Genomic DNA, 24328 nt, shown 5'->3' on the forward strand with positions numbered 1-24328 from the left:
AGAAAATAATCAGTTTTTTTTCATTTCCTGAACATTTTACATTTTCAGAGATGTGCCCTTTTCGAAATTGCATATTCAAATGTATATGACTTTATTTGCATCTCCAATGATAAGATTGATATTAAGCTATTGATTGGTACTGTGAAACTAATTCGGCTAAGACGACGACGACTGAAGTCTTAGTCTTTTTATTTTTTATTGCTTAGTTGGGTAGACGAGCTCCACAGCCCACCTGGTGTTAGGTGGTTACTGGAGCCCATAGACATCTACAACGTAAATACACCACCCAGAATTGAGATATAAATTCTAAGGTCTCAAGTATAGTTACAACGGCTGCCCCACCCTTCAAACCGAAACGCATCATTGCTTCACGGCAGAAATAGGCAGGGTGGTGGTACCTACCCGCGCGGACCATCAAGAGGTTCTACCACCAGTAATAAAGTCCTCCTGCGTACCAACGGCCTTTTTTTATTTTATAGCCTATGTATGTGGACGAGCTCACAGCCCACCTGGTGTTAAGTGGTCACTGGAACCCATAGACATCTACAACGTAAATGCGCCACACACCTTGAGATATAAGTTCTAGGGTCTCAGTAAAGTTACCCTAGTAAAGTTACCCTCAGTAAAGTTTCCCTAGCGTACTCAAAAGTAGTGGCTCCTTTGTCGTATCACTCTTGTCAGAGCGGTCGTGATCGTCATTCAGTATCATTGCTGTGGGCAGATGTTATGCGCCTCACGAGCAATCGCCACTTCTATCGGCTTGTGGTGAACCTGATACACTCATGCAAACGACCGCCAACGGCCGAGTTCACTTGGTCGGTCCATCGCATGGGCAACCTTCCACGCGATCTAGTGCCTTCTAATTTGCCCTGAACGACAAAGCGCACTATGGAGTCATTTACGTAGAGTAGAGGCAGCTACTTGTAATTAGGGGGTTCGTCAAATTGAAATTGGTATCCGTGACAAATCATAAAGGCCCTTAAAAGTTCTAGCTCATAGGAATTCTGCAGTAGAAACTGGGTCGCGATATAAACTCAACGCACCCCGATAAATCGTTTCGAATCCGATTTTTAGGAACCAACCAAACGAGAATTTGTTTTATTGACTGAAAGGTTTGTTGAGTGACGGATTTTAATTTACGTCCCTTCCGTACGTACAAAGCTTCGACGTTTTTGGGATTGATAATTGCATTTTTGTCTATAAAACACTTCGTTCGTACAAGTGGAATTAAATATTTTTGTATTTCGTCTGTTGATACTTCTTTTTATTAATAAATGTCGAGGATACGTGAATTGGCTCAGGGTCGTGCACGAATATTCATGCTTACGCCTCGCCTTTTTACATGTTTTAGCTACGTAATAATCATAGTTTGTTCGTTTTTAACGAGTAAAATTAAGAGCCAAAGATCAACATAAATATTGCTAGGATCATTTGGAATTAAAAGAAGAATTTGTATTCGAGAAAACACACACAGTAGTTGACTTTATTGACCTTGAAGTATGAAATTAAATCCAAAAATTGCATAAAATTGTGTAGTTGCTGGTGGTTTCCAGCCTGCCGAAACTGAAGCTGAAGCTGAAAAAGTTCTGTCTTCCTCAAATGAATGAAAGTCTATGTATAAGGAGCCGCTTAGTGCGGTAGGGCCCTAAAATTCCTTGGGCCCGCGGTCTGCTCCCAACACCTTGTAGATCGTCAAGTCCCACATACCCCACGCGCCCCCTAAGCGCGGGTACCTCGTAGGAGGTTCAGCCCACAGCCCACAAAAAAAACATACCAGATGGGTCGTAACGCCGTGTTACATTTATTTCAATCTAAAATTGTCGTAACACACCTAAAAGCGAACATTGCATTCACACGCTTTTAACCGGTATAGATAAAACAAAAAAAGTTCAACAACGATTTTAAAACTCCGTTTTCAACTGTCCAATGGACAATGTGGGTATTTGGAGCCGGCTTCGTGCGGAACCATTAAAAAGCGTTAAAACAGAAATCAACGGAGCGACGATAAAAACCAACCCTTCCAGTGTTCTCGCGCGCGACGAATCTGGCCCAATATGACGCTTATAAGCGGATGCTTAAATAATATTTATTTTAATAGCCTAAATTCAAGATAAAGATTTTAGTAGTAGTAGACCACACTAGACAGAGGGAAAGCGCGCCGTGGGCAGAATACAAGCCAGATAGATGGTCAGATCTAGTAAGAGAAGCACTTAGTGATAGACTGTAGTACCATGCGGTCCATACCACCCATTATCGAACACTGTGGAGAAACATCACATGTGGTCGCGATCCTCAGCAGGGAGGGAACGATATAGAAGAAGGGCGCACTGAATACATAAGAAACGATTTTCAATTTGTGTCTTAAATGCCAATTAGAAACACACGACGCATCGTTTCATCGTGGCCAAATCGGCAAAATAGAGAGCGGTATTTATCCATGCAGGCACGTTTTAAGCCATACCTCCAGTGATCACAGAAATTTACAAAATTTCCTTGTTTGATTTTTATTACGCGTCTGTTATTCCTTCATCGTGGTAGGCGATCGTGAAAGTTTGTCGTTTACGTATTTCCGTAATTGGGAACCAATTTTTTTTTCTACCTATGCTGATAGATAGCCTTGAAAGGCTATATCAGCGTTACTCTAGCGTGTAGGTGAACTCTCAGGGCTCAAACCGGCGGTGTTGCTAGCAAGCCCTAGCAAGAGCAGCGCTTCGCAGAATTTACCACCGGATCGAAAACGCGACCCACTGAGAAGATCCAGCTAGAAACTCAGTGGGCTGGGCACCTAAAGGAACGATTACTGGAATTGTAATTAATTATCTTTGGAATTATATAAATAGCAATTATCTTCTACTACTTTTGTGACTAAGATAAATATGGAATTGTTATCTATATATGTAAACATTAAAAATTCGATGTGTGTGTGTGTATGTTCGCCTCGAGTTTTCGAAAGGGCTGGACCGATTTCGCTGAAATTTACAGTAAACCTTCAAATTGGGCTGGCAGGTATTCCTATAATTGTAAGTTTGGTAGTGCTCGGATCAGAGTCAGATCAAAGATCGGCCATCATAGTCGAACGCATTCGACTAGTTTTTAAACTGAAACCCCTACGCGTCCACACCTCAGACCCCGTCAAAAAGTCGTATAAAATTCTTTAGTGAGGTAATCAGCGAAAATTATAACGTGTCACAGCAAGATCGAGTTCACGAAATGCGAAGCCGGTTTTATGATTTGTTTGTTTTAATAAAAGCTTCGCTCCGACGTGAGCCCTCACTATTAAAACACGCTGAGATGATAAGTCCCCTCCCATTTTCAGTAACGATAAAGAAAGCAAAGTAATACGGCTTTAAAACAGTATTACGCAATTTACAACAGAATTTCCGCATGTTTTTTTTTTTACATCCCACACATCAGTATGAATTTTACGCACAATATGATTAAAATGAAAATTGAGGAATTGTATAATATTTACTAAACGAGATTTTCATTTCAGGCTAAAGATAGAGAGATAAGGTTAATTTTTGTATTACAGTTTAAACTGATATAAGCAATACAAGCAAGTGTACAATTTGGTTTTATAGTTCATAGCCATAATTAAACTTTTAGTGCTCTAAGATCCCTCAAGCACCGGTCACCGTCCTCGTCGATTGCGTTGAAGAGTTCGACGAGCGAACTAACCCATGACACAATTTACTGGGTTTTCGCCGGACTTTTTTAATGGGTCGCGATTCCGATCCGGTGGTAGATTCTGCAAACCACTGCTCTTGCTAGGGCTAGTGTTAGCAAATTCTCTCAGATTGAGCCCGTGAGCTCACTTACCTATTCAGGCATAGCTAGAATAGCCTTTTAGGCTACCAACGAATGGGTTGGGGAAAAAATCAACCTTAACATATGGCCTTAACAATAAATGTTTTTTTATGATATAAATAGCATAATAGCAATACTGTTTTTTTTTTGTTATCTATACTTTATTAATATTTTATTTTAATATTATAAAGAGGAAAGATTTGTTTGTTTGTTTGTTTCGAATAGGCTCCGAAACTACTGGACCGATTTGAAAAATTATTTTTCCATTAGAAGCCGACATTGTCCCAGATGAACATAGGCTACTTTTTAAAAAATTTTTTTTTTTTTTTGTTTCATGTGTGTTTTAATGTTTCCGAAGCGAAGCGAGGGCGGGTTGCTATCAAGACATAAAATCTTGACAACGCGAAATGAGGACATGAAATACAAGAACCGGTTATTAAACAAAACGTATAAAAAAAATACCAAGACTTTTATAACGTGTATCAAGTTTATAACATTTGCCGTTTTAGAACTTATCTTTTCCTCTGAACGATTTTATTGTATCCACTTGAACGCTTCACTTGCATTTCGATGCTCTCAAAAAAGATTAAAATTCACTCACCGGCTTTACAAGGGTCCATTCCGATGTCTCCTGATTCTTTGTATTCAAAATGCGCAGACAATAACTCGTCCACGGTAAACTTGTGCGGTTCGTTCCTCCCCTCCACCGAGGCTACTTGTAGCGTTGCGTAAACAATTAAAGCCATAACAACGGCAGCCGTCGCCGGCACTACACGTATACAATTTGCAGTCATATTTAAGTAGTTTATATTTTACTATACTACGAACACTTTAACATTGTGCGAAGCTCGGAGAGTTTATCTGTAACAAACACAAATATAGGTTAATTTTTTTTTTTCTGGGTCTATGATTGATTTAAATGATTATGTATTTGAATTAACGTAATGTTTATTTTGTACGAATAAACATATACAGTAAAAATTTTCAACTATTAGGAAATTCGAAAAAAATCATCATTCAAATTAACTTCCTACATGCATGTAGCATTGAAATATGTATACATATTTTAAAACTAGCTGAATGACAGAAACATTCATTTCGTTAAAAACATTTCAATTTTTGATGGTGGTAGGACCTCTTGTGAGTCCGTGCGGATAGGTATCATCACCCTACCTATTGCTGCCGTAAAGCAGTAATGCGTTTCGGTTTGCAGGGTGGAGCGGCCGCTGTAACTATACTTGAGACCTTGGAACTTATATCTCAAGGTGGGTGGCGCATTTACATTGTAGATGTCTATGGGCTTCAGTAACCACTTAACACCAGGTGGCCTGTGAGCTCGTTAACCAATCTAAGCAAAAAAAAAAAGCCGTTAACGTTTTTGACCGAATAAGATATTTCTCTAGCGGCATCCGCTACAGACCTAAGGGCGGAACTCCTAAACTTCTGTATTTGCTCGTCCGTTGTGTTTACTCTTTACAAACAGTACAACATAATTTCTAAAATAATTTTATAACATTGCTATTTCTCTCTTTGAATTCGTAAATAATTTTTGTGTTTTCTGGATTGCAATTTTATAATTTTTATAAGTCGGTCGAGGGTCGGTAGGTGATCAGTAGCGAAGTTTTGAGTTTAATTTCGAGTGAGCTTGTACGATATCGTACACCTCAGGACCCTACATTGACTGCTTCAGATCGACACGAATAATAGCCACGAGACGGGCATCCGGCGTCTTATAGGATTTCAAGAAATCTTGTAAGATTAATAAACCGGTCCAACCCGGGTTGACGTCACTCGCTTTCTTGACACGTGTGACATGCTGCATACCCAACAGCTGGTCCTTATAACTAGTCAGGTCATAAGTATTGTCACACAGTAAAAACTTTTCTTTTAGAATGCTGGCCACAAAAAAGTTTATTGAACCCGAATTTCGAATTGTTCATGAAAATAAAAATAGTATACATTTAGAATTTTACTCATTTTTAAATATGCAGTGGACGCTTAAAGAAGACCGTGTTGCAGTTATTGCGTTGCATCGTTGCGGTTACGCGCCAATTCAAATTTTTAACATACGGAAAAATTTGAATATAACCAAAAGATTCGTTTATCGTACCATCAAACGATACAATGAAGACTCTAGTGTAGATGACAGGTCAAGAAGTGGTCGCCCTCGGTCTGTTAGGACTCCAGCAGTGATAAAAGCTGTGAAGGCGCGAATTCAAAGAAATCCCAAACGTAAGCAGAAACTGTTGGCCCTTCAGATGGGGTTAAGCAGAACCACGGTGAAAAGGGTGTTAAATGAAGACTTAGGGCTTCGGGCATATCGAAGAAAAACAGGACATCGTTTGAATGCTCGTCTAATGGACCTGAGACTGAAGAGATGCCGCGCTTTGTTGAAGCGGTACGCGGGAAAAAAATATCGGGATATTCTTTTTTCGGATGAAAAATTTTTTACCGTAGAAGAGAGCTACAACAAACAAAATGATAAGGTGTACGCACACAGTAGTGAAGAACCGAGCACCCGTATACCGCGTGTCCAACGAGGTCATTTTCCATCCTCGCTCATGGTATGGTTGGGAGTTTCTTATTGGGGCTTAACAGAGGTACATTTTTGTGAGAAAGGTGTAAAAACGAATGCAGTTGTGTATCAAAATACAGTCCTGACGAACCTTGTGGAACCTGTTTCTCATACCATGTTCAATAACAGGCACTGGGTATTCCAACAAGATTCGGCGCCAGCTCATAGAGCGAAGAGCACACAAGACTGGATGGCGGCGCGTGAAATCGACTTCATCCGGCACGAAGACTGGCCCTCCTCCAGTCCAGATTTGAATACGTTAGATTACAAGATATGGCAACACTTGGAGGAAAAGGCGTGCTCAAAGCCTCATCCCAATTTGGAGTCACTCAAGACATCCTTGATTAAGGCAGCCTCCGATATTGACATGGACCTCGTTCGTGCTGCGATAGACGACTGGCCGCGCAGATTGAAGGCCTGTATTCAAAATCACGGAGGTCATTTTGAATAAACTTTAGTGTCATAAGAATCTATGTTTTATTAAGTTCATTTTGGTATATGAATGATTACATAATGAATAAACTTGTTTCAATTATTTTACATTAAACATGTGACAGAATTTATGACCTGACTAGGTATATATATTTCTTCTGTGCGTGTGTTTGTCACTGAACTCCTCCTAAACGGCTGGGCCGATTTTAATGAAATTTTCTGTGTACGTTCAAGTGGATTTGAGAATGGCTTAGATTTACAAACCAGCCCGGCAGATGGCGATGCAGTCGGTATTTAGGTTATTTATCTTTCCTAGAAATAATTTATAAGGGCAAAACAACATTTGCTGGGCCAATTAGTTTTTTTATAAATAATTACACACGTACTGTAATGTTTTAAGGGCTTTAAATGTTCACTCATGGTAGTTGATAAGTATTGATAACATTTTGGTAATGAATATTGATTGAGTGATGATTAATTACAAAAACCAGTAATATCTCGTCTGCCAGCTTTAGGAAAATGTAAAAACAAAACACTTGCATTATAAATTTCGAAGAAAATAAAAACCAAATGTATTAAGTACATCGAAAGAAACTTTTCGTTAAAGTATCAGACTCGGCGAATGTTAAATCGAGCGCAACAAGGATCCGACTAATTTTCCTTTCACTCAAACTTTGTAAGCGCTTAGAAGCGACCGCCCGAAGCTTTAAAATGCTCACTCCACTTTATTGTGGAACGAATATTAATCATCTCTAGGCTCGACTTGATGTATGAAATTTTAGCTACAAGTTTGCCGGCATCGCCCCAAACTTTGATGTCAAGAAAGTGATTTAATTCGTTTTTGGAAGCGCTGTCGGTAATATATAAAAGATATCCAAAGGTTTTTTTTATTGCTTGTATGGGTGGACGAGCTCACGGCCCACCTGGTGTTAAGTGAGTACTGGAGCCCATAGACATCTACCAAATAAATGCGCCACCCACCTTGAGTGTTGATAAGTTCTAAGGTCTCAAAGAATAGTTACATGAGAAACATTAAATAATAGTCCGCATGTTTTTAGATAAATTTGTCGGCACAATAGCTATCGATGTTTTAGTCTAACTTTGATCTCTCTGACATCAAACCACTTATGAATCATAGGCCTTGGTTTATCAAGCCAGTATAAGAATAGAAGTCTAGAAGAATAAATAAATAAATATAGTCAGAGGAAATAGTAGCTTTATGCTCTGCTGAATTGTTTGAGATCATCCCATCATCTTGTTTCTACCATCGCACCGCCCGCCACCGGAGCTATGATCGTCCATACTACTTGGAACCACTGTCTTCATCCATAGTGCCTTTCCACAGATCGTTACTGCCACGTACCATCCGACTTTTGAATTAACTCCCCTTCACGGTATTTCGGTAAAGTATTATTATGACACTAGCGACCCGCCCTCGCTTCGCTTCGGAAACATTAAAACACACATGAAACAAAAAAAAAAAAAAAAAAAAGTAGCCTATGTTCATCAGGGACAATATCGGCTTCTAATGGAAAAAGAATTTTTCAAATCGGTCCAGTAGTTTCGGAGCCTATTCGAAACAAACAAACAAACAAATCTTTCCTCTTTATAATATTAGTATAGATGTTCTTCTTCAAACGAGAGTCGCAGAAAGTATTTAGCGGTAGGCAGCCGCTTGGCATTACTCTTGGCATTGCTGACATCCGTGAGAGACGGTAACCACTCACCTATATCGGGTCGTATGCTCGTTTGCCTAGAGGGGCAACTATAACTCATAATTAAAGTATAGTTTCCTTTTAATAAAATATCACTTTAACTAATTAGATATTCAATACTTTCAATATAATATTTTATTTTTTATTAACATTTTGAATACCTATATAGTAATGTATTCTTATCTTATATACACGTCTCTGTAATTGCACATTCTGCGATTTTCTGGTTTGTAAGTAATGCAAAAGAACTATTGAAATGACTGTATAATATTCATAAACATGCTACCTTTGGATCATTTGATTGAAGTATTAAAATTATTACAACAAGGGCAATCTTACTCTGCTGCACTTCAAAAGTGATGAGTGCTTCGCGGGAGATTTGACGTGGGTGCCGGCTTATTCGATTGTTGGTACACATCACTCAGAATAGGCTTGTCATTTACGATGCAAAGAAAGCTGTTTTTATTTTAGCGTAAGTTAGCATTCCTTCATCCTTAGTGGATCCCTTTGGGCTATCAGGGAAAAGGTAGGGGAACATAATCCTTCATCGTAGCTGTTCGTGTGTACAATGCTAACAAGAACGTAATATTCGGTGAATGCATTTTTTTTAAGTTAGCGTTCTATTGTGTAATTATGTAAACAAACAGTTTTACCCGGAACATGAGTTAGATCTTTGATATGACGATTAGCGGGCCGCCGTAAAACTAGTTGGCAACAACTTGGCCCAAACTTTGGTCGAGTTAACCTAAGATTAGTTGGAGTAAACGCTTTGTAATTCCTCAGCAAGTTTCTCTCTGTTTTAGTTGGGCTTCGCGGTTTTTCGGGGTGTTGGCTCCAAAATGCACCAGCCTGCGGAGCATTAATCACGGGTAGAGGAATTTGTCTTAAGTGTTGTGCAGACTCGGCCTTACAATGTTAGATTAAATGTGTAAATAACATTAAAATGTATGTTGTCACAGAATTTTATTTTGTTTGCTATAAGCATAAATTTCAAAACGAGACGTCATTAGACAATTTAAATTCTCTGTTTTTTATGTACAAACTACCCGCAAAACGCTAATGCAATTATGTTGAATTTGTTTTCCATCAAAAGAGCTTAAATCCGAGTTGCCACCATTTTGATTTGATCAAAATTTTGTCTGCTTCCCCCTTGCAGATATATAAATACATATATTTAATGAAAATTATGCTTTAGTGTTCAATACAGTATATTGTCTCTCTTTCGCTCTATAATCATAGAAAAGAAAAGAATTCCGACAATACCCTGAATCGCGCTAACGACAATTTCATAACAAAGACAGCATTTCATTTAAACTTACATTATAAGTAAATGAATACATTAGAATTGTCCGTCTACTGAGGATTGAGATGCGCTGATGGAAGATTATACAAACGACGTAAAAATTGCGGCTTGGGCACTAAGGTCATCATCGCCTAACTAATTTTGAAAACTACAGCTCGTGGACTCTTGCAGCTCACAAGCACCAAACAACAGCCTCCCTAAAGCAAGTCAGCATCGCAGCTGACCATCCCTCAATGCCGCATCGGTCCTCTACAGTCCAATGTTCCATTACAGTCCAATGCTCCCATCCAGTCCAACACTTTTCCACAGTCCATCGTATTCCATGAGAGATTTTTTACTGGTGGTAGGACCTCTTGTGAGTCCGCACGGGTAGGTATCTCCACCTCGCCTATTTCTGCCGAAAAGCAGTAATGCGTTTCGGTTTAAAGGATGGGGCAGCCGTTGTAACTATACTGAGTCTTTAGAACTTATATCTCAAGGTGGGTGGCGCATCTTACGTTGTAGATGCATATGGGCTCCAGTAAACACTTCACACCAGGTGGGCTGTGAGCTCGTCCACCCATCTAAGCAATAAAAAAAAGCTCAGATCAGACCGTGCTCACAATATTTTCAAGATAAACCTTCATAGAACACTCTTATTACTCTCCATAACAACATAACAACATTTGGATTGTTTTGCGGAAGATCTTTCTACTAACGTCCCCTACAGTGTAAAGCGATACATATCTCTCTCTTTCCGACATCGGGACATAAGTTTGGAACGTTTCTTAGAATTTTGTCACACAGACGTACAAAATTTATCTGTTGTTGAGGTCGTGAACTCTGGTGATAAAACGAAAGGTCACGGTCGATTGATAACGAACATGTCCTGTGACAAAATATTTACGACAATAATATCATCCTTGTAAAGTCAGTTATTCAGAAATCTAATCACATTCATTGATATAATATGAAACAGGCACTGATTTTTCGAAATTCCCGCGCAATCAATTACACCTTCTTGCTTAATTATTATTTTGTAATTCGTGTCTGATTGCTCAAAACCTATTATAATTACGTTAATGGTCGTTAATGTTCCTCGAATTTTATTGAGTTTAATGGAGGCCCTATGATGGGTGTCTATAACAACATTAGATGCGATTTAAAATTCATTGTTCATTCGATAGCTTAATTCTGTTATCCTTAATCGTTATTAATTAGCATTATAATCTACAGTCATTAATAGTTTAAACGCCGACGAGCAAACACTCCTAATTTGCTGCATCGTAAACTTTATACGTCCGATACAAATTCATTGTCGACAAGTTTGTTTTAATTCAAACGATATCATGTTCATTTCGTCTACATTGTAACTTAAATGACTTAATGGGTAGTTTTGTGATGAAATTATATCAAATTTATCTCGAACGTTCTTTAAGTTGACTCGCAAAACGTTGAAAAACGACACAGATGTAGCGGTAGTTAAAACTTGAAGACAAATAAAAGTGTAGTAAACTGACCAAATTGCAATGTTTTATCTCCCGCTCACCTAATAAGTATACTATTAAAGCTTAATTCTTTTTTTATTGCGTTGACGTGGGAGCAATGTCAGGGACCACGTCGCGTTTTTTACTGGTGGTAGGACCTCTTGTGAGTCCGCACGGGTAGATAGTATACCACCATCCGGCCTATTTCTGCCGTGAAGCAGTAATGCGTTTCGGTTTGAAGGGTGGGACAGCCGTTGTGACTATACTGAGACCTTAGAACTTATATCTCAAGGTGGGTGGCGTTTACGTTGTAGAGGTCTATGGGCTCCAGTAACCACTTAACACCAGGTGGGCTGTGAGCTCGTCCACCCATCTAAGCAATCAAAATAAATAAATAAAAAGCATTAAGTGATTACCGGGGCCCTGAGTCACCATAACATGGTTGCCGCTCCTCATATTGAGCTATGACATCAACATGTCAATTTCAGGGGTCATGTTGTCCCACTCTTTAAGACGAAACGCATGACCGTGTTGCTTCGAGTAAGGTAAATACAGTGATACCTACAACACGACATGCCGCCAATAAATCTAATAAATCTGCTAACCACTCCCCAATGAATCCTTAGTCGCTTTTTACGACACCCACGGAGAGATGGTTTTATTTTACGCCGACACAGATGAGCTACACAAAACCTGAAATTACGATAACATAGTAATGTTTATTAAAAACTAATCGTTGACTAGATTCGCGAACTAATGAACAGTGAATAGCAACAAGCAACAACAGTAAATAGACCGTAGTTAGCGTAATATTCAAATCTACAGACAAACATCTTAGTCTATGGTGACCACTAAAACTGTAAGCATACTGTAGTTAGCGCAATATTCAATTGTACAGGATTAGCCTATCGTGAAGATATGTGAAGCATCGGAAATAGTATAAAGACGATAATAATGACAAGATTAAACTGTAAAATTAGTTCTAATTATGTCTACGAAAGAAAAACTGGTGGTAGGACATCTTGTGAGTCCGCATGGGTAGGTACCACCACACTGCCTATTTCTGACGTGAAGTAGTAATGAGTTTCGGTTCGAAGGGTGGGGCAGCCGTTGTAAGTATACTTATTTCAAGGTGAGTAGTGGCATTTACGTTGTAGATATCTATGGGCCCCAGTAACAACTTAAAACCAGGTGAGCTGTAAGATCGTCCACGCAACTAATTAATAAAAATAAAAAATTAAAAAGTTAACACTGTTGTATACGAAAACACTAAAATTTCAGTATTCAATATATCTTCTTATATATAAAAATTAATTGCTGTTCGTTAGTCTCGCTAAAACTAGAGAACGGCTGGACCGATTTGGTTAATTTTGGTCTTGAATTATTTGTGGAAGTCCAGAGAAGGTTTAAAAGGTAGATAAATATGAAAATGCTCGGAATTAAATATCAAAATAACAGTTTTGTTTATCCTTTGATGTGTCCCCCGTCAGACGGATTCCTTTGGTTTGTTTTAAGTTTATTTTATACAAAATTTTAGGTCTTTTATTTATACGAAGTCTGCCGGGTCAGCTAGTCTTAAATAAATATTGTTTCAAACTAAAATGATAATCACGAAAGAATAAATCGTAGCTTAGTTCGTAAAGCAAATGGAAACATTTACAAAAGATATTGTTGATTTATTAATGTATTATAATGGTAATGATTAGTGTAAAATCGAAGAGCATTACAAGCAATCACTCCCTAAAAATATTAGTGGGTTCATTAGAACGACTATGATTTAAAAAATAATTAATTTTTTAAACACATAAACACTTATGAAAAGCTCTGTAAGGTATAATCAATAACTAAATATTTGCCCCCTCTAGCTATTCCAGCTATCTCCAATTCTCTTGGTACACCAACACCTATACCACATAATCAATCTATCAATGAAATACAGAGAAGTTGTGTTTCATTGTGCCTTTTTTTAATACGCTTTTATTGGCTTCAGACGTATGTATGTTTGTAACGGGATCTTTGAACAAATTAAAAAATAAATAAATAGATAGTTTAAAAAAAATAACAAAATACGCTTTTATAGAAAATTGAACTAAAAAATAGAAAATCAATTTTAACAAATTTGAATTAAAAATAGTGAAAGAAAAATGATTTTATTGTAAAAAAAAGCGTGGTATCAGTAGTTATAAATATTTTATGAACAGATATGAGTAGAAAGGTTATTTTGATAATATCCTGAAAAACATCCCACGCTTTTTACAATAAAATCATTTATTTCATAGATGGTTGGACGAGCTCCCGCCCACCTGGTGTTAAGTGGTTACTGGAGCCCATTGACATCTACAACGCAAGCGCCGCTATCCACCTTGAGATATGAGTTCTAAGGTCTCAGTATAGTTACAAGTTTATCAAATATTATATATCATGCTATTCACTAATAGAACTCGAATAGCAAAATAATCGTTCACACAAAACGGTGAAAACATTACATTATGTTCTAACTAATGCAATCGAGAATGTCTAATCAGACAACGTTCTTTGACCTTTACCCTGAGAAGCGTCTCGTAAGTCCAAACAATACATGCACCGAATTCACGCTTTAGCCTAATAGCAATAACGGAGATAATAGCTTCAAAACTATGAGGACGTTAAGTCGTTTTCGAATTTAATGTTCTGAGAGCATCGGTCACAGTTATCGGCTGTGATAATAGCAGTAACATGCCAATAATAATATTGTTGTCTTTCTTTGTCTGGTTTGTCCTGTTTGCGGGAAAAAAATACTTTGATTTATACAATGGCATTTACGTTATGATGTCACCGGTGACCTAAGGGGCTATGTACCGAGAACTTGCGTAATCACTGGTGGTAGGACCTCTTGTGAGTCCGCGCGGTTGGGTACCACCACCCTGCCTATTCCTACCGTGAAGCAATAATGCGTTTCGGTTTGAAGGGTAGGTCAGCCGTTGTACTGATAAAACTGAGAGCTAGAACTTATGTCTCAAGGCAGGTGGCGGCATTTACGACGTAGGTGTCTATGGGTTCCGGTAACCACTTAACATCAGGTGGGCAGTGAGCTCATTCACCCACCGAAGCAATAAAAAAATATAAAAAAACTTAACCCATGCTCACGAATAACTACAACGATGAAGAAATACACCGTCTAAATTATAATTTTCGCAATTGCTGATGGGGCGTCTTGTGAGTGCGCATGGTTAGGTGCGTTTATGGTTGAAGGTTGGAACAGTCTTTGTACTATAAAACTGAGAATTAGACCTCACGTCTCAAGGCAGGTCTATGGGCTCTGATAACCATTCAACTTCAAGGTGAGTTGTCAACTCGATCACCTATCTAAGCAACAATAAAAATTATAAAATATTGATTAATTAGGGACAAAACCAACACAGTCATGTGACCCTTGGATTCCCTTTATAGGAATTATAGGAACCCGAGATTTTCCGCCTAGCAATCAGCATAGGCATTATATTATGTAATAGCTATTTTTATTTAATTAGCGTTAGTATTCTTAATAGTTTGCTTTTAGACGTCCTATTGAATTAGAACGGTGAATATTCACTATTTTTGTGATTTTTTTACTCCTTGAATTGTTTTCTTTAAAGTTCTTGTTTTTTTGTACTTTCAAAATTCGCCCTGAAGGGGTTAAATAGAAACGGAAAAAAAGAAGAAATCTAATAACAGCTTTGAATGCACGTTTTTTATTCTTATCTTCTTCTTTTTCTCCACCTCATCCCACAAGGTGGGGTCGGCACAGCTAATTTTTCTCTTCTATTCTCTTCTATCAGCCGTCATCTCAACACTCACTCCTCTCTCTCTCTCATATCGTCATTCACACACTCCACACGTCACACGTCATTCACACGTTTTTTTATTCTTATCACGCAATTAAAATGATACCAATATCTCGGCTAAACATAATCCACGTTTTTAATTAATAAAATACATACAATATTTATTTCGATTCGTTCAATAACTTCAAAGCTTTTCAAAGAAGTCCTTCATGTTAATCTCTCAGAAAACGTTTTATTTTGCAAGATACAATTCGTGGAGAATTAATGAGTTCTTTCGATTTTTTAATATCCGTTTTTCGAAAGCTAAATTATAAATAGATTTTTTTTTTAAAATCAATTTAATTCAACGGCCAATTTATGTGTCGGGTGCAGAGATTTTTAAACTTTATAAACGACCTGAAGATTGCAAAATGAAATGGCACTTAGAAAAGATCAAAACTGAGGTTTGTGGTTTCGAAGCTCTAACAATCTCTCATAGCTTTTTTTCTCCTACCTATGCTCATAGCCTTAAGAGGCTATTTTAGCTTCACCCTAGCGTGTAGATGAGTTCACGGGGCTCAAATCGTCTCATCTATATATAAATGAATTGCTGTTCGTTAGTCTCGCTAAAACTCGAGAACGGCTGGACCGATTTGGCTAATTTTGGTCTTGAATGATTTGTGGAAGTCCAGAGAAGTTTAACAGGTAGATAAATATGAAAATGCTCGGAAATAAATAAAAATAACCATTTTGTTTTTCCTTTGATGTGTCCCCCGTCGGACGGATTCCTTTTGTTTGTTTTAAGTTTATTTTATTCAAAAGTTCCGCCCATCCGTCCGCCCATCTAATCAATAAAAAAATCATAATGATCACATCCTTCGTCAACAGATTCACACTTAGCCAATTAAGTTCTGATTGAGTGGTTAAATCAAGAATATCTGCGTCCCCCGTAATTCATTGAACTCGCGATAAATTAATGCATGCTCACATCAGCGCGCGAGCAGAATATTTAATACGTGACAGTTAAATTTACGCTACACGTGAATTACTACGAATATTACTTGTCGCTGGGGCGTCGACTGAGAATACACAAATAACAATTTATCTTCGTAGATGCTGTGAGCTGTTAAGAATTGTTGTTTTTGTAATTGAAACATTTAAATTGGATTTAGAACAAAAGATTTTGGCATAATATCAATAAAGAGGTAACCAATTTCCATCTATATATTAATACGTGAAGCAAAAACTTTGTATCCGTTTTTATGAAAATTGCGCGGACGGAGGAGTATGAAATTTTCCACACTTATAGAGAATATAGACAAGAAGTGCACAATGCTAATATTTTTTTTAAATAATGCATAAAAGATACATTAAATCAATAAAGAAAACATTACACACACTACATACCATGTATTTGACGCACACACGCATGCATACTATTTATTGTCAAACTTTTGTTCTTGACGTCTGTTGTCAAATTGAGAATAGATTAAATATTGTTTGTCTTTGTTTTTTATAGTGTAGTCTTGGCGAAATTTGTGATTATAGAAGTATAAAATACAATCATAATAGTGTACGAACTTACAATTCCAATTAATTATAGTCGAATTTCGACTACTGCTACTACATGCGACTACATCTAGTTCTTAGAAATGGACATTGATTATGTCTGTACTTTTTTTTCAGGAAGGAAGGATTATTGGTGGCCCTTACGCTTTTCCAGTTTCACCAGGATTTGTGCAGCAAATGCTCAGCAAGAAGGGTTGGCATTTCCTAAGAGCTGCCCGAGCACTTTTTATTATTTTTTTATTTGTTGTTTAGATGGCTGGATGTGCTCACAGCCAACCTGGTGTTAAGTGGTTACTCTAGCCCATAGACATCTACAACGTAAATAGGCGGGGTAGTGGTACCTACCCGTGCGGACTCCCAAGAGGTCCTACCACCAGTGATTACGCAAATTATAATTTTGCGGGTTTGATTTTTATTACACGATGTTATTCCTTCACCGTGGAAGTCAATCGAGAACATTTCTTAAGAACGTATTTCATTAAAAAAATTATAGTATTACATGTGCTTCATTAAAAAAATATACCAACTGCATATAAATTTAACTTTTACGCTATCGAGAACGTTAAAAAACTCACACTAAGCACACCGGCTGATTCTAAAAGTTTTCGATCGCAATTATACATTATAAAAATCAAACATTAGTAACATGTATAAATTTACGCTACTCCTTTTTTGTGTACCTGACCTGACCATCTGGCTGGTGTTCTGCCCACGGAGCGCTTGCCTTCTAAGCGAACCAAAAATTATGAGCTTCCCTAATTATTATTAATGTCTGAGAGACCGCATAATTATCCTGCCACTGACATTTTGAAATAATGTCTCAAAGTTAATGGCATCGACGTTGTTATACGAGATCCATATTAACAATAATCGAGAGAGCTTTTTTTTGTCTAGAGGGAACCACCGGTCTTCCGCCCTCCACTGAGGATGGGGGCGGGGCATGTCGGAGTTGAACTGACTAAAACCTCCTGTCGCTCAACAACCCGCGTCCGAACCTCGCATGAGTCAAAACTCACAAAAAGGCAAAGGGGGGATAGTGACCACTACACAAGTGAGCGCCACGACTACCAGTCCTCTCATCGACATCAACCCCACGAAAAGCACAGCAGTGCTCTTCAAAAGGGGTCGCCCTCCGAACACCACGCTGAGCATCCCCCTCCCGACTAGGCGCGTCAATACCCCCGCCCCCGCCGTTCGCCCGATCACGATGTTCGACCAGCCCATACCGTGGGCCCCGAAGGTCAAATACTTAGGCGTCACCCTCGACAGTAGGATGACATTCCGCCCCCACATTAAGACGGTACGCGACCGTGCCGCCTTCATTCTAGGACGTTTTTACCCGATAATATGTAGGCGAAGTAAAATGTCCCTTAGAAATAAGGTGACACTCTACAAAACTTGCATACGCCCCGTCATGACCTAGGCAAGTGTAGTGTACGCTCACGCGGCCCGCATACACTTAAAATCATTTCAATTCAATTCAATCCCGTTTTTGCAGGATAGCCGTCGGAGCCCCGTGGTTCGTCAGGAACGTCGACCTCCATGACGACCTGGACTTAGAGTCCATCAGTAAGTATCTGCAGTCGGCGTCCATGCGCCACTTCGATAAAGCGGCACGACACGAGAACCCTCTCATCGTGGCCGCCGGTAGCTACATTCCCGATCCTGCGGACAGAATGGAAAGCAGTCGACGTCGCCCAAAACACGTCATCTCGGATCCTCCCGATCCACTAACGGTGCTTTTAGGTAATTCAAGCACCGGTCACCGTTCTCGTCGAACCCGTCGCTTGCGACGAAGGGCTCGACGAGTAAACTAACTCCCAGACACAGCCCACTGAGTTTCTCGCCGGATCTTCTCAGTGGGTCGCGTTTCCGATCCGGTGGTAGATTCTGCGAAGCACGGCTCTTGCTAGGGTTCGTGTTAGCAACATCGTCAGGTTGAGCCCCGTGAGCTCACCTACTAAAGTTAGGGTTACGCTGACATAGCCTCTCAAGGTTATCAGCTTAGGAAGGAAAAAAAAAAAAAAAAAAAACAGTCCTCTCGGTCGGCAGGCTATCTGAAGCACGCCTAGTAGCGCCGGTTAGAGTGGGTTATCCTACGGAATACCCCGCGGGGTGAAACCAGCGTGGGTCGAGGATAGCCGGCCTTCCATCACCTGGATGCTCTTGCGTAAAACGCGTGCAAAGCAGGTTGCACCGACCGAGATGTGAGGGGGACCCGAAACACTTTGAGACGGCTTGAGCGAGATCCGCCTTCCTGGCCCCCCTCGGCGGCGGCGGGCTTGTACGTCACTCACGCGCCCCACGCCCCCCGCCTCCTTAAGTGAGAGAGCTAACAATAAACTGGCACCCTAAATTCCTAGCTTCTTTTTTTTATAGAAAATGGCAAACAGAAACGCCACCACCGCATCCGGTACCACAGACTACGTTCATTAGCATATTATGAACAATTTTCGCATCTCCGGGTGTAAATTAATCACAATTAACTCTCGCTTCAGCCTTTAAAAGCTCGTGCTTGTTTAAAATTAAATTCGGGGACTTAAGCGGTTTGTTTGCACAAGTGTGCTTTTCGTTGGAGTTTTCAACCTTAAATATTGGTGTATGAACCGTTCATTGCTTTGATGAGTGAACGACCTTGCGGTCCGTCTGGTGTATCGAGGATACTATTTGCCTATTTCTGCCGTGAAGAAATTTCATGGGTCGATATAGATCTGTTAAAATTTACTGGTGGTAGGACGTCTTGTGAGTCCACACAAGTAGGTATCACCACCCTGCCTATTCTTGACTTGAAGCAGCAATGCGTTTCGGTTTGAAGGGTGGGGCAGCTGTTGCACAGTAAAAAGTGTCACTTTAGAACCCATGACTCAAAGTGGGTGGCGGCATTTACGTTGTAGATGTCTATAGGCTCTGGTTGCCATTTAACTCCAGGTGGGGCGTGAGCTCGTCCATCCATCTAAGCAATGAAAAATAACACAAAGTAAAACCACCATACCATAGACTGTTGTAATAAAAATGTAATTACTTACGAATATTTTCCGTAATTTAAAAAAAAAAAATTGCTTGGAATTGAGTCGATATCTATTAACCCCTTAACACCAGCCGGATTGGAAGCTCTATCTCAGAATAATTCGATTTAACAAAAAAAAATGCTTCAAATAAGTCCCATTCTTTTGTGGCGTATATTATAGTACTAATTGATAATATTAATTACGCAATAGGAAATTGCATCAAGTAATATCTCCTACGAAGATTTTATCTATTTATTTGGTTGATGTAAATGCCTTAAATTCGTCCATACTTATTTGTGATGACGAGTCGTTGCAAGATAATATATAAACCAATTCTTCGATTAAATAATTGCTCTTAAATACAGATTATTTTATTTAAATCGGCTCAGAAGTATTTATTGCGTGATTCTTCAACGAACAAATACGCAACACAAAGAAATGATAAATAATACAACACCGCTTCGATTTAGTTATTTAATCGATAGAAATAAATAATAAAAATTTAAATAAATAAATAATTGTTTTAATTTTAAGGTCAGGTTCAATTTATTTTCTAGTATAGAAAAAAAAATTGACGAAATAATAAATTTCTGTATAATACAAGTCTAAAAAAACTCATCATTAAATAGTCTTGATCACTAATCATAAAAAAAAAACAAAAGTGACTAATAATTTTATAACCTCATAATATGTTATTCCCCATTAATAAACAAAAAAACTCACCTAATTTTATATTTATTTGGAAGGCACCCCGATAAACACAGTGATTTTTTATTAAAAACAACACGAATATGCAGTTTTGTGACGTATAAAAATAAGTGACACGGTCAGTTACGATGAGTTCCCTTGGAGCACTGAGCGAAAACGATTGCAATCAGGACTCTTGGGTATTGACGAGTAGAAAAGCGTTTCATTAAAAACATTTTAACCTTATTCTATTTAATTTTTTCTACGATTTTTCTGAATCTGAATATTTTTGTATTTTACAATTTTCATGGTCACGGACGATTAAAGTGTTATTCATGAATATTTTTTAATGTTGTGCCAATATGTGAAAACTGTGAATTATATAAAACGTCTGAAAAATCATAGTCACGACAAAAACGCGATTATAAGCCATAAAAGGAATGATATTTGTTTAGTTTTATGATGTAACCTGAATTTGAATTTTTAGACGTGTTTTTAAATAAAATAAAATAAAATCCTTAAATAATAAACTGGCGATCAGATTTCAAACACAGACTGTTGCTTAAAAAAATTTAATATCAGAGTGACTTTTATCCATATATTTTTTTAAGATTTATTGATTGTATCATTTAACAACTTTTGCACCCTTTAAATTGTAACATATTATTATGTATGTCCGTTTTTCCTTAGAAATAGGCAGAATATTGGTACCCATCCGGGTCCACAATACTAGGGCTAGTTAAGTATGCATTTTATATTTTAGCGAGTTAAATTTTTTCTACGCGACGTTATTGAGTGGAGGTCATTTACGAACACATGTTGAGTTCGTATTTTCATAGTTTTTTTTTTACTGCGATTAGATTTGAACTTTCGTTTGGAAGGATTCCCAATGCAGTCGCATCACTCAATACTCCAGACGGACCACTCGAATTCAGATGTTATAAATGCAACTTATTCATCTTGAAAAAACATCAGTATGCTAAAAGTCAAGACGGTTTCAAATAATCAATATTGGCATAATGGTGAAGATTTTAATTAAGTTTTACATAAAGATAGTATTATATTTTTTTGGGATTTACTTCACATTTTTCTAGTAGGTACAAATGGGAGAAAAACCATCTTCAATTTTTAATATCGATAACTTTGAAGTCCGTCAATAGCTCTTGAGCCAAAAAAAAAAAACGGTTGTCTGTAAAGTCGGTTTACTGACGATAGTTTAACGTGACAACGTCATAAGAAAATACTGATGGAATGATTTCATTTTTCAAAAGAAAATTTTAATTTTATTTGTTTGATAGATATTTTGTATGGACAATTGACACCACATTCACTTTTCACTGAACTTCATACTTGACGAAAACATGTCAAAGTATTATTGTATAGCAGCTGTCCACGCGGATGCATCGCTCACTCAAGGAGGACTCACGCGGATGCATCGCTCACTGTAGGAGAGAGACAGATGTCGAACGCTGCCGAACGCGGAGGCCGATTGTACCTCTTTGTCGCTCGTTGCGCGCTCTCGCTTGCACCTCAAGCCTTAAATGGAACGCCTCAGAGCGAGGTAGCGCCGCATGAGTCATGTTTTTTCGTGCGTGCAGCCGGCTCCATCGAATCATAAAACGTTGTCACGTCAAAAAAAACATGATACTATTTGTCTAACTATTAATCCGAAGATACAAATATAGGATACCGCTTTCTTCGCTATATTATTACTACTTCTACGTGATCTCATAGTATCTAATAACAGCCACGCTTTATTTTCGTGACACTTAGATTTCAATCTCATATATTTAAATAAGCGACTGTATTTACATTATAGTGCCTATTGATTCTAGCAATCACATCACACCAGGCGAGCGGTGATACATCATCCCAAACTATCAAAATTGCCCAATGCGTTTCTCACCGGATCTTCTTAGTAGGTCGCGATTCCGACTCGGTGGTAGGTTCTGCAAAGCACTGCTCTTGCTAAGGCTAGTGTTAGCAAGTTCTCTCAGGTTGAGCCCGTGAGCTCACCTACCCGTCCGAACGTGGCTGGAATAGCCTCTTAGGCTACCAGCAAATAGGCAGGGAAAAAAGCTATCAAAATAATAAAAGTACAAATTAAAACTCAAGATTTAGGCTTAGACTTTTACAAGGGTTGTCACACATAAGAAAATATTCAACAAAAACCCAAATCGTGCTAATGACAATTACAATTTAATTTACATATTCACATTCTCAGTAAAACAAGATTCAGACAGTTGATTTCTTATTCTCGATATGTTGAAGAGTTAAAACGCGTTGAAACTGGAATCCACAAATCTAGTAAGTACAAGACTAATAAAGATTATTGATAATAATCAAAGCACATGGAAAAGGTAAAAAAACAAAAAAAGAACAAGCTCGCGTATTTTATTTCGTGTAACTAAACTTGTGCTTAAAGTATGTACCTACCACTATGTCATCATTATCTTTTGAATAACTATTAATAAAAGACTATACTCGATCATCATCATCGAATATAGTTTCAATTAGAGAAGTGTATTTCTTTCTCAAGACATTGTACTCCTGTTCCCAAATTACCAATTTATTTCTCAAGACATCTTACTTCTGTTCTCAAATGACCGAAAACCCTTCATAAATGATCGTCTCGTCGTCCCATAAACATTCAAATCTCTTTTACAAAAGTCTTTGTTCGGTTCACCTCGCTTTATTGGGTAATCACATGGGCGTGCGAAATAAGGTAACAACTGAGATCTCAAATTACAGAATCATCATGACGTTAAATGTCCGTCCACCGGTCCCCTAATTACCGAAATTCGACGCGCCGTTTTCGTACATCTACAGTTTTATGTAATCTAAAAGATCTGATTTTTGTGTAGCCTTTTTTTTAATTACATATATGGATGGATCAGCTCACAGCCCGCCTGGTGTTAAGTGGTTACTGGAACCCATAGACATCTACAGCGTAAATGCCACCACCCACCTTGAGATATAAGTTCTAAGGTCTCAGTATAGTTCAACGGCTGCCTCACCCTTCAAACCGAAACGCATTACTGCTTCACGGGTATAGGCAGGGTGGTGGTACCTACCCGCGCGGACTCACAGGCGCGAATTATATTTTCAGAATACCTGTAATATGCGTATTATAAAACCGACATACAATTGTTAATCAAATGATAATACTTTAAAACTTATATAGAAATCTATGGCATCAATTTAGAGCATCGTTGTTTCTGATGGTTCGAAGATTCAATAATTTTAAGATAGTACTTTTTTTTACAAAAAAATTGGTTTTTATGAGTATTCAGATAAGAAGAGCACTAAAATGAACTAAACTAACTAACTAACTTTTAGCTAACGCCTCTAAAGTAGTGACAGATGACGTAATCAATGACTTTATTGATTACCTCAGAAACAATCTATTTATCGTGTGACCTCACTACCATTGGGATTAGCTTGTTCCTGTCTTTATTCCACACCAATTTGTCTAAATAACAATTGTTAAGTTCTAATATAAAACTAAACATAAAAATTTGTCATTTGAAAACCACTACATTTTGTGGACTACAAAAAAAAAAATCTGCATTTAAAAAAAAAACGGTTGTCTGTAAAGTCGGTTTACTGACGATAGTTGAACGTGACAACGTCATATGAAAATACTGATGGAATGGTTTCATTTTTCAATTATCGCAATTGTCGTTGCTATAAACAATTGACACCACATTCACTTTCCACTGAACTTCATTCTTGACGAAAACATGTACGCCTCAGAGCGAGCTAACGCCGCATGAGTCATGTTTTTTCGTGCGTGCAACCGGCTCCATCGAATTATAAGACGTTGTCACCTCAAAAAACTTCACAGTTACCATTTTTGCTGTTACTGCATTTCGTTAAGCATTGCAATAACAATTTTTAGTACTGCATTTCATCTTGCATAATAAAATTATATATCAGAACTATATGTAATTGAAAAATATCAAAATTTCGTATTTAACTAGA

General features: G+C 38.1%; 1 protein-coding gene across 1 annotated transcript in view; it reads right to left on the reverse strand.

Annotated features, from left to right (window-relative positions):
• tok (tolloid-like protein 1 tolkin) overlaps window positions 1-20513 on the reverse strand; it is a 128370-nt gene extending 107857 nt beyond the window's left edge. Inside the window, exons 1-2 of the mRNA XM_028177309.2 lie at window positions 20381-20513; window positions 4409-4668 (exon numbers count right to left, since the gene is read on the reverse strand). Coding sequence (XP_028033110.2) covers window positions 4409-4601 — 193 coding nt within the window. The 5' untranslated portion in view covers window positions 4602-4668; window positions 20381-20513. The remainder of the gene's footprint in view (window positions 1-4408; window positions 4669-20380) is intronic.
• Window positions 20514-24328: the final 3815 nt, after the last annotated feature.

The sequence above is a fragment of the Bombyx mandarina genome, chromosome 09, assembly GCF_030267445.1.
Source record: "Bombyx mandarina strain Sakado chromosome 09, ASM3026744v2".
In the NCBI taxonomy this organism is placed as follows: domain Eukaryota; kingdom Metazoa; phylum Arthropoda; class Insecta; order Lepidoptera; family Bombycidae; genus Bombyx; species Bombyx mandarina.